We start from the raw sequence: 13573 nt of genomic DNA, 5'->3' as shown, positions 1-13573 counted from the left end.
ATAGCTGAACTTGAGAGGACAACTCAACTTGAGAGGACAGTTCAACTTGAGGTGACAGCTCAACTTGAGAGGGCAGCTGAACTTGAGAGGGCAGGTCAACTTGAGACGACAGCACAGCTTGCGAGGACAGCACAGCTTGCGAAGACTGCACAGCTTGCGAGGACAGCACAGCTTGCAAGGACAGCAAAGCTTGCAAGGAAAGTACGGCTTGCGAAGACAGCATGGCTTGCGAGGACAGCATTGCTTGTGAGGACGGCACGGCTTGCGAGGAGAGAACGGCTTGCGAGGACAGCACAGATTGCGAGGACAGCACAGGTTGCGAGGACAGCACCGCTTCCAAGGACAGCACAGCTTGCGAGGACTGCAAAGCTTGCGAGGACAGCACAGTTTGCGAGGACAGCACAGCTTGCGAGGACAGCACAGCTTGCGAGGAAGCCACAGCTTGCGAGGACAGCACAGCTTGCGAGGACAGCACAGCTTGCGAGGAAAGCACTGGTTGCGAGGGCTGCTCAGCTTGAGAGGACAGTTCAACTTGAGAAGACAGCTCAACTTGAGAGGACAGCTCAACTTGAGAGGACAGCTCAACTTGAGAGGACAGCTCAAGTTGTGAGGACAGCTCAACTTGAGAGGACAGCTCAACTTGAGAGGACAGCTCAACTTGAGAGGACAGCTCAACTTGAGAGGACAATTCAACTTGCGAGGACAGCTCATCTAGAGCGGACAGCTCATCGAGAGGGGACAGCTCAACTTGAGAGAACAGCACAGCTTGCAAAGACAGCACAGCTTGCCAGGACAGCTCAGCTTGAGAGGACAGCTCAACTTGAGAGGACAGCTCAACTACAGAGGACAGCTCAACTTGAGAGGACAGCTCAACTTGAGAGGACAGCTCACCTTGAGAGGACAGCTCAACTTGACAGGACAGCTCAACTTGCGAGGACAGCTCAACTTGAGAGGACAGCTCATCTTGAGAGGACAGCTCAACTGGAGAGGACTGCTCAACTTGAGAGGACAGCTCAACTTGATAGGACAGCCCAACTTGAGAGGACAGTACAGCTTCCGAGGACAGCAAAGCTAGCGAGGAAAGCAAAGCCTGCGAGGACAGCACAGCTTGTGACGACAGCACGGCTTGCGAAGACAGCACGGCTTCCGATGACAGCATAGCTTGCGAGAACAGCACACCTTGCGAGGACAGCACAGCTTGCGAGGAAAGCAAAGCTTGCGAGGGCAGCTCAGGTTGCGAGGACAGCACACCTTGCGAGGACAGCACAGCTTGCAAGGACACCACAGCTTGCGAGGACAGCACAGCTAGCGAGGACAGCACAGCTTGCGAGGACAGCACAGCTTGCGAGGACGGCACAGCTTGTGAGGACATCACAGCTTGCGAGACAGTTCAACTTGAGAGGACAGCTCAACTTGAGAGGACAGCTCAGCTTGAGAGGACAGCTCAACTTGAGCAGACAGCTCAACTTGAGTGGACAGCTCAACTTGAGAAGACAGATCAACTTGAGGGGACAGCACTACTTAAGAGGAAAGCACTACTTGAGAGGAAAGCACAACTTGCGAGGACAGCAAAGCTGGCGAGGACAGCACAGCTTGCGAGGACAGCACAGCTAGCGAGGACAGCACAGCTTGCAAGGACAGCACGGCTTGCAAGGACAGCACGGCTTGCGAGGATAGCACGGCTTGCGAGGACAGCACGGCTTGTAAGGACAGCACAGCTTGCGAGGACCGCACGGCTTGCGAGGACAGCACGGCTTGCGAGGACAGCACAGCTTGCGAAGACAGCACATCTTGCGAGGACAGCTCAATTTGAGAGGACAGCTCAACTTGAGAGGACAGCTCAACTTGAGAGGAAAGCTCAATTTGACAGCTCAACTTGAGAGGACAGCTCAACTTCAGAGGACAGCTCAACTTGAGACGACAGCTCAACTTGAGATGGCAGCTGAACTTGAGAGGGCAGCTCAACTTGAGACGACAGCACAGCTTGCGAGGACAGCACAGCTTGCGAGGACAGCAAAGCTTGCGACGACAGCACAGCTTGCGAGGACAGCACAGCTTGCGAGGACAGCACAGCTTGCGAGGGCAACAGAGCTTGCGCGGAAAGCAGAGGTTGCGAGGACAGCTCAGCTTGAGATAACAGCTAAACTTGAGAGGACAGTTCAACTTGAGCGGACTGTACGACTTGAGAAGATAGCACAACTTGCGAGGACAGCAAAGCTTGCGAGAACAGCAAAGCTTGCTAGGACAGCAAAGCGTGAGAGGACAGCACGGCTTCTGAGGACAGCACGGCTAGCGAGGACAGCACGGCTTGCGAGGACAGCAGAGGTTGGGAGGACAGCTTAGCTTGCGATGACAGCACAGCTTGCGAGGACAGCTCAAACTGAGAGGACTGCTCAACTTGAGAGGACAGCTCAACTTGAGAGGACAGCACAACTTGTGAGGACAGCACATCTAGAGAGGACTGCTCATCGAGAGAGGACAGCTCAACTTGAGAGGACAGCTCAACTTGAGAGGACAGCTCAACTTGAGAGGACAGCTCATCTTGAGAGGACAGCTCAACTTGAGAGGACAGCTCAACTTGAGAGGACAGCTCAACTTGAGAGGACAGCACAACTTGAGAGGACAGCACAGCTTCCGAGGACAGCAAAGCTTGCCAGGAAAGCAAAGCTTGCGAGGACAGCACGGATTGCGATGACAGCACGGCTTGCGAAGACAGCACGGCTTCCGATGACAGCATAGCTTGCGAGAACAGCACGGCTTGCGAGGACAGCACAGATTGTGAGGACGGGTCAGCTTGCGAGGAAAGCACAGCTTGCGAGGACAGCACAGCTTGCGAGGAAAGCACAGCTTACGAAGGGCAGCACAGTTTGCGAGGACAGCACAGCTTGCGAGGACAGCAGAGCTTGCAAGGACAGCACAGCTTGCGAGGACAGCACAGCTAACGAGGACAGCACAGCTTGCGAGGACAGCACAGCTTGTGAGGACGGCACAGCTTGCGAGGACATCACAGCTTGCGAGGACAGTTCAACTTGAGAGGACAGCTCAACTTGAGAGGACAGCTCAGCTTGAGAGGACAGCTCAACTTGAGCAGACAGCTCAACTTGAGTGGACAGCTCAACTTGAGAAGACAGCTCAACTTGAGGGGACTGCACTACTTAAGAGGAAAGCACTACTTGGGAGGAAAGCACAACTTGCGAGGACAGCAAAGCTGACGAGGACAGCAGAGCTTGCAAGGACAGCACGGCATGCGAGGACAGCACGGCTTGCAAGGACAGCACAGCTTGCGAAGACAGCACAGCTTGCGAGGACAGCACAGCTTGCGAGGACAGCACAGCTTGCGAGGAAAGCACAGCTTGCGAGGACAGCACAGCTTGCGAGGAATGCACAGGTTGCGAGGACAGCTCAGCTTGAGAGGACAGCTCAACTTGACAGGACAGCTCAACTTGAGCGGACTGCTCAACTTGAGAGGAAAGCTCAACTTGAGAGGACAGCTCAACTTCAGAGGACAGCTCAACTTGAGAGGACAGCTCAACTTGAGAGGACAGCTCAACTTGAGAGGGCAGCTGAACTTGAGAGGGCAGCTCAACTTGAGGCGACAGCACAGCTTGCGAGGACAGCACAGCTTGCGAGGACAGCACATTTTGCGAGGACAGCACAGTTTGCGAGGACAGCACAGCTTGCGAGGACAGCACAGCTTGCGAGGAGAGAACGGCTTGCGAGGACAGCACAGGTTGCGAGGACAGCACAGGTTGCAAGGACAGCACAGCTTCCAAGGACAGCAAAGCTTGCGAGGACGGCACAGCTTGTGAGGACAGCACAGCTTGCGAGGACAGCACCGCTGGGAGGACAGCACAGCTTGCGAGGACAGCACAGCTTGCGAGGACAGCACAGCTTGCGAGGACAGCACAGCTTGCGAGGACAGCTCAGATTGAGAGGACAGCTCAACTTGAGAGGAGAGCTCAACTTGAGCAGACTGCTCAACTTGAGAGGAAAGCTCAACTTGAGAGGACAGCTCAATTTGAGAGAACAGCTCAACTTGAGAGGACAGCTGCACTTGAGAGGACTGCACAACTTGAGAAGACAGCACAATTTGCGAGGACAGCAAAGCTTGCTAGGACAGCAAAGTTTGCGAGGGCAGAACAGCTTGCGAGGACAGCACGGCTTCTCAGTACAGCACGGCTAGCGAGGACAGCACGACTTGCGATGACAGCAGAGGTTGGGAGGTCAGCTCAGCTTGCGTGGACAGCAGAGCTTGCGAGGACAGCACAGCTTGCGAGGACGACATGGCTTGCGAGGACAGCACGGCTTGCGAGGACAGCACAGCTTGCGAGGACAGCACGGCTTGCGAGGACAGCACAGCTTGCGAGGACAGCACAGCTTGCGAGGACAGCTCAACTTGAGAGGACAGCTCAACTTGAGAGGACAGCTCAATTTGAGAGGACAGCTCAACTTGAGAGTACAGCTCAACTTGACAGCTCAATTTGAGACCACAGGTCAACTTGAGAGGACAGCTCAACTTGAGAGGACAGCTCAACTTGAGAGGGCAGCTGAACTTGAGAGGGGAGCTCAACTTGAGACGACAGCACAGCTTGCGTGGACAGCACAGCTTGCGAGGACAGCACAGCTTGCGAGGACAGCACAGCTTGCGAGGACAGCACAGCTTGCGAGGACAGCACAGCTTCCGAGGACAGCACAGCTTGCGAGGAGAGAACGGCTTGTTAGGACAGTACAGGTTGCGAGGACAGCACAGGTTGCGAGGACAGCACAGCTTCCAAGGACAGCACAGCTTGCGAGGACAGCACAGCTTGCGAGGACAGCACAGCTTGCGAGGACAGCACAGCTTGCGAGGACAGCACAGCTTGCGAGGACAGCACAGCTTGCGAGGACAGCACGGCTTGCGAGGAAAGCACAGGTTGCGAAGACAGCTCAGCTTGAGAGGACAGCTCAACTTGGGAGGACAGCTCAACTTGAGCGGACAGCTCAAGTAGAGAGGACAGCTCAACTTGAGAGGACAGCTCAACTTGAGAGGACAGCTCATCTTGAGAGGACAGCTCAACTTGCGAGGACAGCTCGAGAGGACAGCTCATCTTGAGAGGACAGATCTACTTGAGAGGACAGCTCTACTTGAGACGACAGCTCAACTTGAGAGGACAGCACAACTTGAGAGGACAGCACAGCTTCCGAGGACAGCAAAGCTTGCGAGGAAAGCAAAGCCTGCGAGGACAGCACGGCTTGCGATGACAGCACGGCTTGCAAAGACAGCACGGCTTCCGATAACAGCACAGCTTGCGAGAACAGCACGGCTTGCGAGGACAGCACAGCTTGCGAGGACGGCTCAGCTTGCGAGGAAAGCACAGCTTGCGAGGACAGCACGGCTTGCGAGGACAGTTCAACTTGAGAGGACAGTTCAACTTGAGAGGACAGCTCAGCTTGAGAGGACAGCTCAACTTGAGCAGACAGCTCAACTTGAGTGGACAGCTCAACTTGAGAAGACAGCTCAATTTGAGGGGACAGCTCAACTTGACAGCTCAATTTGAGAGCACAGCTCAACTTGATAGGACAGCTCAACGTCACAGCTCAACTTGAGAGGACAGCTCAACTTCAGAGGACAGCTCAACTTGAGAGGACAGCTCAACTTGAGAGGACAGCTCAACTTGAGAGGGGAACTGAACTTGAGAGGGCAGCTCAATTTGAGACGACAGCACAGCTTGCGAGGACAGCACAGCTTGCGAGGAGAGCACAGCTTGCGAGGACAGCACAGCTTGCGAGGACAGCACAGCTTGCGAGGACAGCACAGCTTGCGAGGAGAGAACGGCTTGTGAGGACAGCACAGGTTGCGAGGACAGCACAGGTTGCGAGGACAGCACAGCTTCCAAGGACAGCACAGCTTGCGAGGACAGCATAGCTTGCGAGGACAGCGCAGTTTGCGAGGACAGCACAGCTTGCGAGGACAGCACAGCTTGCGAGGACAGCACAGCTTGTGAGGACAGCACAGCTTGCGAGGACAGCACAGCTTCCAAAGACAGCACAGCTTGCGAGGAAAGCGCAGGTTGCGAGGACCCCTCAGCTTGAGCGGACTGCTCAACTTGAGAGGAAAGCTCAACTTGAGAGGACAGCTCAACTTGAGAGAACAGCTCAACTTGAGGGGACAGCTCAAATTGAGAGGACAGCTTAACTTGAGAAGACAGCTCAACTTGAGAGGACAGCACTACTTGAGAGCAAAGAACTACTTGAGAGGAAAGCACAACTTGCGAGGACAGCACAGCTTGTGAGGACAGCACATTTTGCGAGGACAGCACAGTTTGCGAGGACAGCACAGCTTGCGAGGACAGCACAGCTTGCGAGGACAGCACATTTTGCGAGGACAGCACAGTTTGCGAGGACAGCACAGCTTGCGAGGACAGCACAGCTTGCGAGGAGAGAACGGCTTGCGAGGACAGCACAGGTTGCGAGGACAGCACAGGTTGCAAGGACAGCACAGCTTCCAAGGACAGCAAAGCTTGCGAGGACGGCACAGCTTGGGAGGACAGCACAGCTTGCGAGGACAGCACCGCTTGCGACGACAGCACAGCTTGCGAGGACAGCACAGCTTGCGAGGACAGCACAGCTTGCGAGGACAGCACAGCTTGCGAGGACAGCTCAGATTGAGAGGACAGCTCAACTTGAGAGGACAGCTCAACTTGAGCAGACTGCTCAACTTGAGAGGAAATCTCAACTTGAGAGGACAGCTCAATTTGAGAGAACAGCTCAACTTGAGAGGACAGCTGCACTTGAGAGGACTGCACAACTTGAGAAGACAGCACAATTTGCGAGGACAGCAAAGCTTGCTAGGACAGCAAAGTTTGCGAGGGCAGAACAGCTTGCGAGGACAGCACGGCTTCTCAGTACAGCACGGCTAGCGAGGACAGCACGACTTGCGATGACAGCAGAGGTTGGGAGGTCAGCTCAGCTTGCGTGGACAGCAGAGCTTGCGAGGACAGCACAGCTTGCGAGGACGACACGGCTTGCGAGGACAGCACGGCTTGCGAGGACAGCACAGCTTGCGAGGACAGCACGGCTTGCGAGGACAGCACAGCTTGCGAGGACAGCACAGCTTGCGAGGACAGCTCAACTTGAGAGGACAGCTCAACTTGAGAGGACAGCTCAATTTGAGAGGACAGCTCAACTTGAGAGTACAGCTCAACTTGACAGCTCAATTTGAGAGCACAGGTCAACTTGAGAGGACAGCTCAACTTGAGAGGACAGCTCAACTTGAGAGGGCAGCTGAACTTGAGAGGGGAGCTCAACTTGAGACGACAGCACAGCTTGCGTGGACAGCACAGCTTGCGAGGACAGCACAGCTTGCGAGGACAGCACAGCTTGCGAGGACAGCACAGCTTGCGAGGACAGCACAGCTTGCGAGGACAGCACAGCTTCCGAGGACAGCACAGCTTGCGAGGAGAGAACGGCTTGTTAGGACAGTACAGGTTGCGAGGACAGCACAGGTTGCGAGGACAGCACAGCTTCCAAGGACAGCACAGCTTGCGAGGACAGCACAGCTTGCGAGGGCAGCACAGCTTGCGAGGACAGCACAGCTTGCGAGGACAGCACAGCTTGCGAGGACAGCACAGCTCGCGAGGACAGCACAGCTTGCGAGGACAGCACGGCTTGCGAGGAAAGCACAGGTTGAGAAGACAGCTCAGCTTGAGAGGACAGCTCAACTTGGGAGGACAGCTCAACTTGAGCGGACAGCTCAAGTAGAGAGGACAGCTCAACTTGAGAGGACAGCTCAACTTGAGAGGACAGCTCAACTTGAGAGGACAGCTCAACTTGCGAGGACAGCTCGAGAGGACAGCTCATCTTGAGAGGACAGATCTACTTGAGAGGACAGCTCTACTTGAGAGGACAGCTCAACTTGAGAGGACAGCACAACTTGAGAGGACAGCACAGCTTCCGAGGACAGCAAAGCTTGCGAGGAAAGCAAAGCTTGCGAGGACAGCACGGCTTGCGATGACAGCACGGCTTGCAAAGACAGCACGGCTTCCGATAACAGCACAGCTTGCGAGAACAGCACGGCTTGCGAGGACAGCACAGTTTGCGAGGACGGCTCAGCTTGCGAGGAAAGCACAGCTTGCGAGGACAGCACGGCTTGCGAGGACAGTTCAACTTGAGAGGACAGTTCAACTTGAGAGGACAGCTCAGCTTGAGAGGACAGCTCAACTTGAGCAGACAGCTCAACTTGAGTGGACAGCTCAACTTGAGAAGACAGCTCAACTTGAGGGGACAGCTCAACTTGACAGCTCAATTTGAGAGCACAGCTCAACTTGATAGGACAGCTCAACGTCACAGCTCAACTTGAGAGGACAGCTCAACTTCAGAGGACAGCTCAACTTGAGAGGACAGCTCAACTTGAGAGGACAGCTCAACTTGAGAGGGGAACTGAACTTGAGAGGGCAGCTCAATTTGAGACAACAGCACAGCTTGCGAGGACAGCACAGCTTGCGAGGAGAGCACAGCTTGCGAGGACAGCACAGCTTGCGAGGACAGCACAGCTTGCGAGGACAGCACAGCATGCGAGGAGAGAACGGCTTGTGAGGACAGCACAGGTTGCGAGGACAGCACAGGTTGCGAGGACAGAACAGCTTCCAAGGACAGCACAGCTTGCGAGGACAGCATAGCTTGCGAGGACAGCACAGTTTGCGAGGACAGCACAGCTTGCGAGGACAGCACAGCTTGCGAGGACAGCACAGCTTGTGAGGACAGCACAGCTTGCGAGGACAGCACAGCTTGCAAAGACAGCACAGCTTGCGAGGAAAGCGCAGGTTGCGAGGACCCCTCAGCTTGAGCGGACTGCTCAACTTGAGAGGAAAGCTCAACTTGAGAGGACAGCTCAACTTGAGCGAACAGCTCAACTTGAGGGGACAGCTCAAATTGAGAGGACAGCTTAACTTGAGAAGACAGCTCAACTTGAGAGGACAGCACTACTTGAGAGCAAAGCACTACTTGAGAGGAAAGCACAACTTGCGAGGACAGCAAAGCTGGCGAGGACAGCACAGCTTGCGAGGACAGCACAGCTAGCGAGGACAGCACAGCTTGCAAGGACAGCACGGCTTGCAAGGACAGCACGGCTTGCGAGGATAGCACGGCTTGCGAGGACAGCACGGCTTGTAAGGACAGCACAGCTTGCGAGGACCGCACGGCTTGCGAGGACAGCACGGCTTGCGAGGACAGCACAGCTTGCGAAGACAGCACATCTTGCGAGGACAGCTCAATTTGAGAGGACAGCTCAACTTGAGAGGACAGCTCAACTTGAGAGGAAAGCTCAATTTGACAGCTCAACTTGAGAGGACAGCTCAACTTCAGAGGACAGCTCAACTTGAGACGACAGCTCAACTTGAGATGGCAGCTGAACTTGAGAGGGCAGCTCAACTTGAGACGACAGCACAGCTTGCGAGGTCAGCACAGCTTGCGAGGACAGCAAAGCTTGCGACGACAGCACAGCTTGCGAGGACAGCACAGCTTGCGAGGACAGCACAGCTTGCGAGGGCAACAGAGCTTGCGCGGAAAGCAGAGGTTGCGAGGACAGCTCAGCTTGAGATAACAGCTAAACTTGAGAGGACAGTTCAACTTGAGCGGACTGTACGACTTGAGAAGATAGCACAACTTGCGAGGACAGCAAAGCTTGCGAGAACAGCAAAGCTTGCTAGGACAGCAAAGCGTGAGAGGACAGCACGGCTTCTGAGGACAGCACGGCTAGCGAGGACAGCACGGCTTGCGAGGACAGCAGAGGTTGGGAGGACAGCTTAGCTTGCGATGACAGCACAGCTTGCGAGGACAGCTCAAACTGAGAGGACTGCTCAACTTGAGAGGACAGCTCAACTTGAGAGGACAGCACAACTTGTGAGGACAGCATATCTAGAGAGGACTGCTCATCGAGAGAGGACAGCTCAACTTGAGAGGACAGCTCAACTTGAGAGGACAGCTCAACTTGAGAGGACAGCTCATCTTGAGAGGACAGCTCAACTTGAGAGGACAGCTCAACTTGAGAGGACAGCTCAACTTGAGAGGACAGCACAACTTGAGAGGACAGCACAGCTTCCGAGGACAGCAAAGCTTGCCAGGAAAGCAAAGCTTGCGAGGACAGCACGGATTGCGATGACAGCACGGCTTGCGAAGACAGCACGGCTTCCGATGACAGCATAGCTTGCGAGAACAGCACGGCTTGCGAGGACAGCACAGATTGTGAGGACGGGTCAGCTTGCGAGGAAAGCACAGCTTGCGAGGACAGCACAGCTTGCGAGGAAAGCACAGCTTACGAAGGGCAGCACAGTTTGCGAGGACAGCACAGCTTGCGAGGACAGCAGAGCTTGCAAGGACAGCACAGCTTGCGAGGACAGCACAGCTAACGAGGACAGCACAGCTTGCGAGGACAGCACAGCTTGTGAGGACGGCACAGCTTGCGAGGACATCACAGCTTGCGAGGACAGTTCAACTTGAGAGGACAGCTCAACTTGAGAGGACAGCTCAGCTTGAGAGGACAGCTCAACTTGAGCAGACAGCTCAACTTGAGTGGACAGCTCAACTTGAGAAGACAGCTCAACTTGAGGGGACTGCACTACTTAAGAGGAAAGCACTACTTGGGAGGAAAGCACAACTTGCGAGGACAGCAAAGCTGACGAGGACAGCAGAGCTTGCAAGGACAGCACGGCATGCGAGGACAGCACGGCTTGCACGGACAGCACAGCTTGCGAAGACAGCACAGCTTGCGAGGACAGCACAGCTTGCGAGGACAGCACAGCTTGCGAGGAAAGCACAGCTTGCGAGGACAGCACAGCTTGCGAGGAATGCACAGGTTGCGAGGACAGCTCAGCTTGAGAGGACAGCTCAACTTGACAGGACAGCTCAACTTGAGCGGACTGCTCAACTTGAGAGGAAAGCTCAACTTGAGAGGACAGCTCAACTTCAGAGGACAGCTCAACTTGAGAGGACAGCTCAACTTGAGAGGACAGCTCAACTTGAGAGGGCAGCTGAACTTGAGAGGGCAGCTCAACTTGAGGCGACAGCACAGCTTGCGAGGACAGCACAGCTTGCGAGGACAGCACATTTTGCGAGGACAGCACAGTTTGCGAGGACAGCACAGCTTGCGAGGACAGCACAGCTTGCGAGGAGAGAACGGCTTGCGAGGACAGCACAGGTTGCGAGGACAGCACAGGTTGCAAGGACAGCACAGCTTCCAAGGACAGCAAAGCTTGCGAGGACGGCCCAGCTTGTGAGGACAGCACAGCTTGCGAGGACAGCACCGCTGGGAGGACAGCACAGCTTGCGAGGACAGCACAGCTTGCGAGGACAGCACAGCTTGCGAGGACAGCACAGCTTGCGAGGACAGCTCAGATTGAGAGGACAGCTCAACTTGAGAGGAGAGCTCAACTTGAGCAGACTGCTCAACTTGAGAGGAAAGCTCAACTTGAGAGGACAGCTCAATTTGAGAGAACAGCTCAACTTGAGAGGACAGCTGCACTTGAGAGGACTGCACAACTTGAGAAGACAGCACAATTTGCGAGGACAGCAAAGCTTGCTAGGACAGCAAAGTTTGCGAGGGCAGAACAGCTTGCGAGGACAGCACGGCTTCTCAGTACAGCACGGCTAGCGAGGACAGCACGACTTGCGATGACAGCAGAGGTTGGGAGGTCAGCTCAGCTTGCGTGGACAGCAGAGCTTGCGAGGACAGCACAGCTTGCGAGGACGACATGGCTTGCGAGGACAGCACGGCTTGCGAGGACAGCACAGCTTGCGAGGACAGCACGGCTTGCGAGGACAGCACAGCTTGCGAGGACAGCACAGCTTGCGAGGACAGCTCAACTTGAGAGGACAGCTCAACTTGAGAGGACAGCTCAATTTGAGAGGACAGCTCAACTTGAGAGTACAGCTCAACTTGACAGCTCAATTTGAGACCACAGGTCAACTTGAGAGGACAGCTCAACTTGAGAGGACAGCTCAACTTGAGAGGGCAGCTGAACTTGAGAGGGGAGCTCAACTTGAGACGACAGCACAGCTTGCGTGGACAGCACAGCTTGCGAGGACAGCACAGCTTGCGAGGACAGCACAGCTTGCGAGGACAGCACAGCTTGCGAGGACAGCACAGCTTCCGAGGACAACACAGCTTGCGAGGAGAGAACGGCTTGTTAGGACAGTACAGGTTGCGAGGACAGCACAGGTTGCGAGGACAGCACAGCTTCCAAGGACAGCACAGCTTGCGAGGACAGCACAGCTTGCGAGGACAGCACAGCTTGCGAGGACAGCACAGCTTGCGAGGACAGCACAGCTTGCGAGGACAGCACAGCTTGCGAGGACAGCACGGCTTGCGAGGAAAGCACAGGTTGCGAAGACAGCTCAGCTTGAGAGGACAGCTCAACTTGGGAGGACAGCTCAACTTGAGCGGACAGCTCAAGTAGAGAGGACAGCTCAACTTGAGAGGACAGCTCAACTTGAGAGGACAGCTCATCTTGAGAGGACAGCTCAACTTGCGAGGACAGCTCGAGAGGACAGCTCATCTTGAGAGGACAGATCTACTTGAGAGGACAGCTCTACTTGAGACGACAGCTCAACTTGAGAGGACAGCACAACTTGAGAGGACAGCACAGCTTCCGAGGACAGCAAAGCTTGCGAGGAAAGCAAAGCCTGCGAGGACAGCACGGCTTGCGATGACAGCACGGCTTGCAAAGACAGCACGGCTTCCGATAACAGCACAGCTTGCGAGAACAGCACGGCTTGCGAGGACAGCACAGCTTGCGAGGACGGCTCAGCTTGCGAGGAAAGCACAGCTTGCGAGGACAGCACGGCTTGCGAGGACAGTTCAACTTGAGAGGACAGTTCAACTTGAGAGGACAGCTCAGCTTGAGAGGACAGCTCAACTTGAGCAGACAGCTCAACTTGAGTGGACAGCTCAACTTGAGAAGACAGCTCAATTTGAGGGGACAGCTCAACTTGACAGCTCAATTTGAGAGCACAGCTCAACTTGATAGGACAGCTCAACGTCACAGCTCAACTTGAGAGGACAGCTCAACTTCAGAGGACAGCTCAACTTGAGAGGACAGCTCAACTTGAGAGGACAGCTCAACTTGAGAGGGGAACTGAACTTGAGAGGGCAGCTCAATTTGAGACGACAGCACAGCTTGCGAGGACAGCACAGCTTGCGAGGAGAGCACAGCTTGCGAGGACAGCACAGCTTGCGAGGACAGCACAGCTTGCGAGGACAGCACAGCTTGCGAGGAGAGAACGGCTTGTGAGGACAGCACAGGTTGCGAGGACAGCACAGGTTGCGAGGACAGCACAGCTTCCAAGGACAGCACAGCTTGCGAGGACAGCATAGCTTGCGAGGACAGCGCAGTTTGCGAGGACAGCACAGCTTGCGAGGACAGCACAGCTTGCGAGGACAGCACAGCTTGTGAGGACAGCACAGCTTGCGAGGACAGCACAGCTACCAAAGACAGCACAGCTTGCGAGGAAAGCGCAGGTTGCGAGGACCCCTCAGCTTGAGCGGACTGCTCAACTTGAGAGGAAAGCTCAACTTGAGAGGACAGCTCAACTTGAGAGA

General features: G+C 55.2%; 2 protein-coding genes across 2 annotated transcripts; both read left to right on the top strand.

The window, feature by feature from the left end:
• The first annotated feature begins 2349 nt into the window (after window positions 1–2349).
• Window positions 2350–5092, top strand: LOC124585205 (repetin-like). The gene is made up of 3 exons (XM_047131380.1): window positions 2350–2702; window positions 2794–4168; window positions 4211–5092. The coding sequence occupies exons 1-3, from the start codon at window positions 2350–2352 to the stop codon at window positions 5090–5092; spliced, it is 2610 nt and encodes an 869-aa protein (XP_046987336.1).
• A 4700-nt stretch (window positions 5093–9792) lies between these two features.
• Window positions 9793–12535, top strand: LOC124585204 (repetin-like). The gene is made up of 3 exons (XM_047131379.1): window positions 9793–10145; window positions 10237–11611; window positions 11654–12535. The coding sequence occupies exons 1-3, from the start codon at window positions 9793–9795 to the stop codon at window positions 12533–12535; spliced, it is 2610 nt and encodes an 869-aa protein (XP_046987335.1).
• Window positions 12536–13573: the final 1038 nt, after the last annotated feature.

Source organism: Schistocerca americana, unplaced genomic scaffold (genome assembly GCF_021461395.2).
Source record: "Schistocerca americana isolate TAMUIC-IGC-003095 unplaced genomic scaffold, iqSchAmer2.1 HiC_scaffold_487, whole genome shotgun sequence".
In the NCBI taxonomy this organism is placed as follows: Eukaryota; Metazoa; Arthropoda; class Insecta; order Orthoptera; family Acrididae; genus Schistocerca; species Schistocerca americana.
The sequence above is the reverse complement of the archived record's forward strand: the minus strand, read 5'-3'. Positions and strand labels throughout refer to the sequence as shown.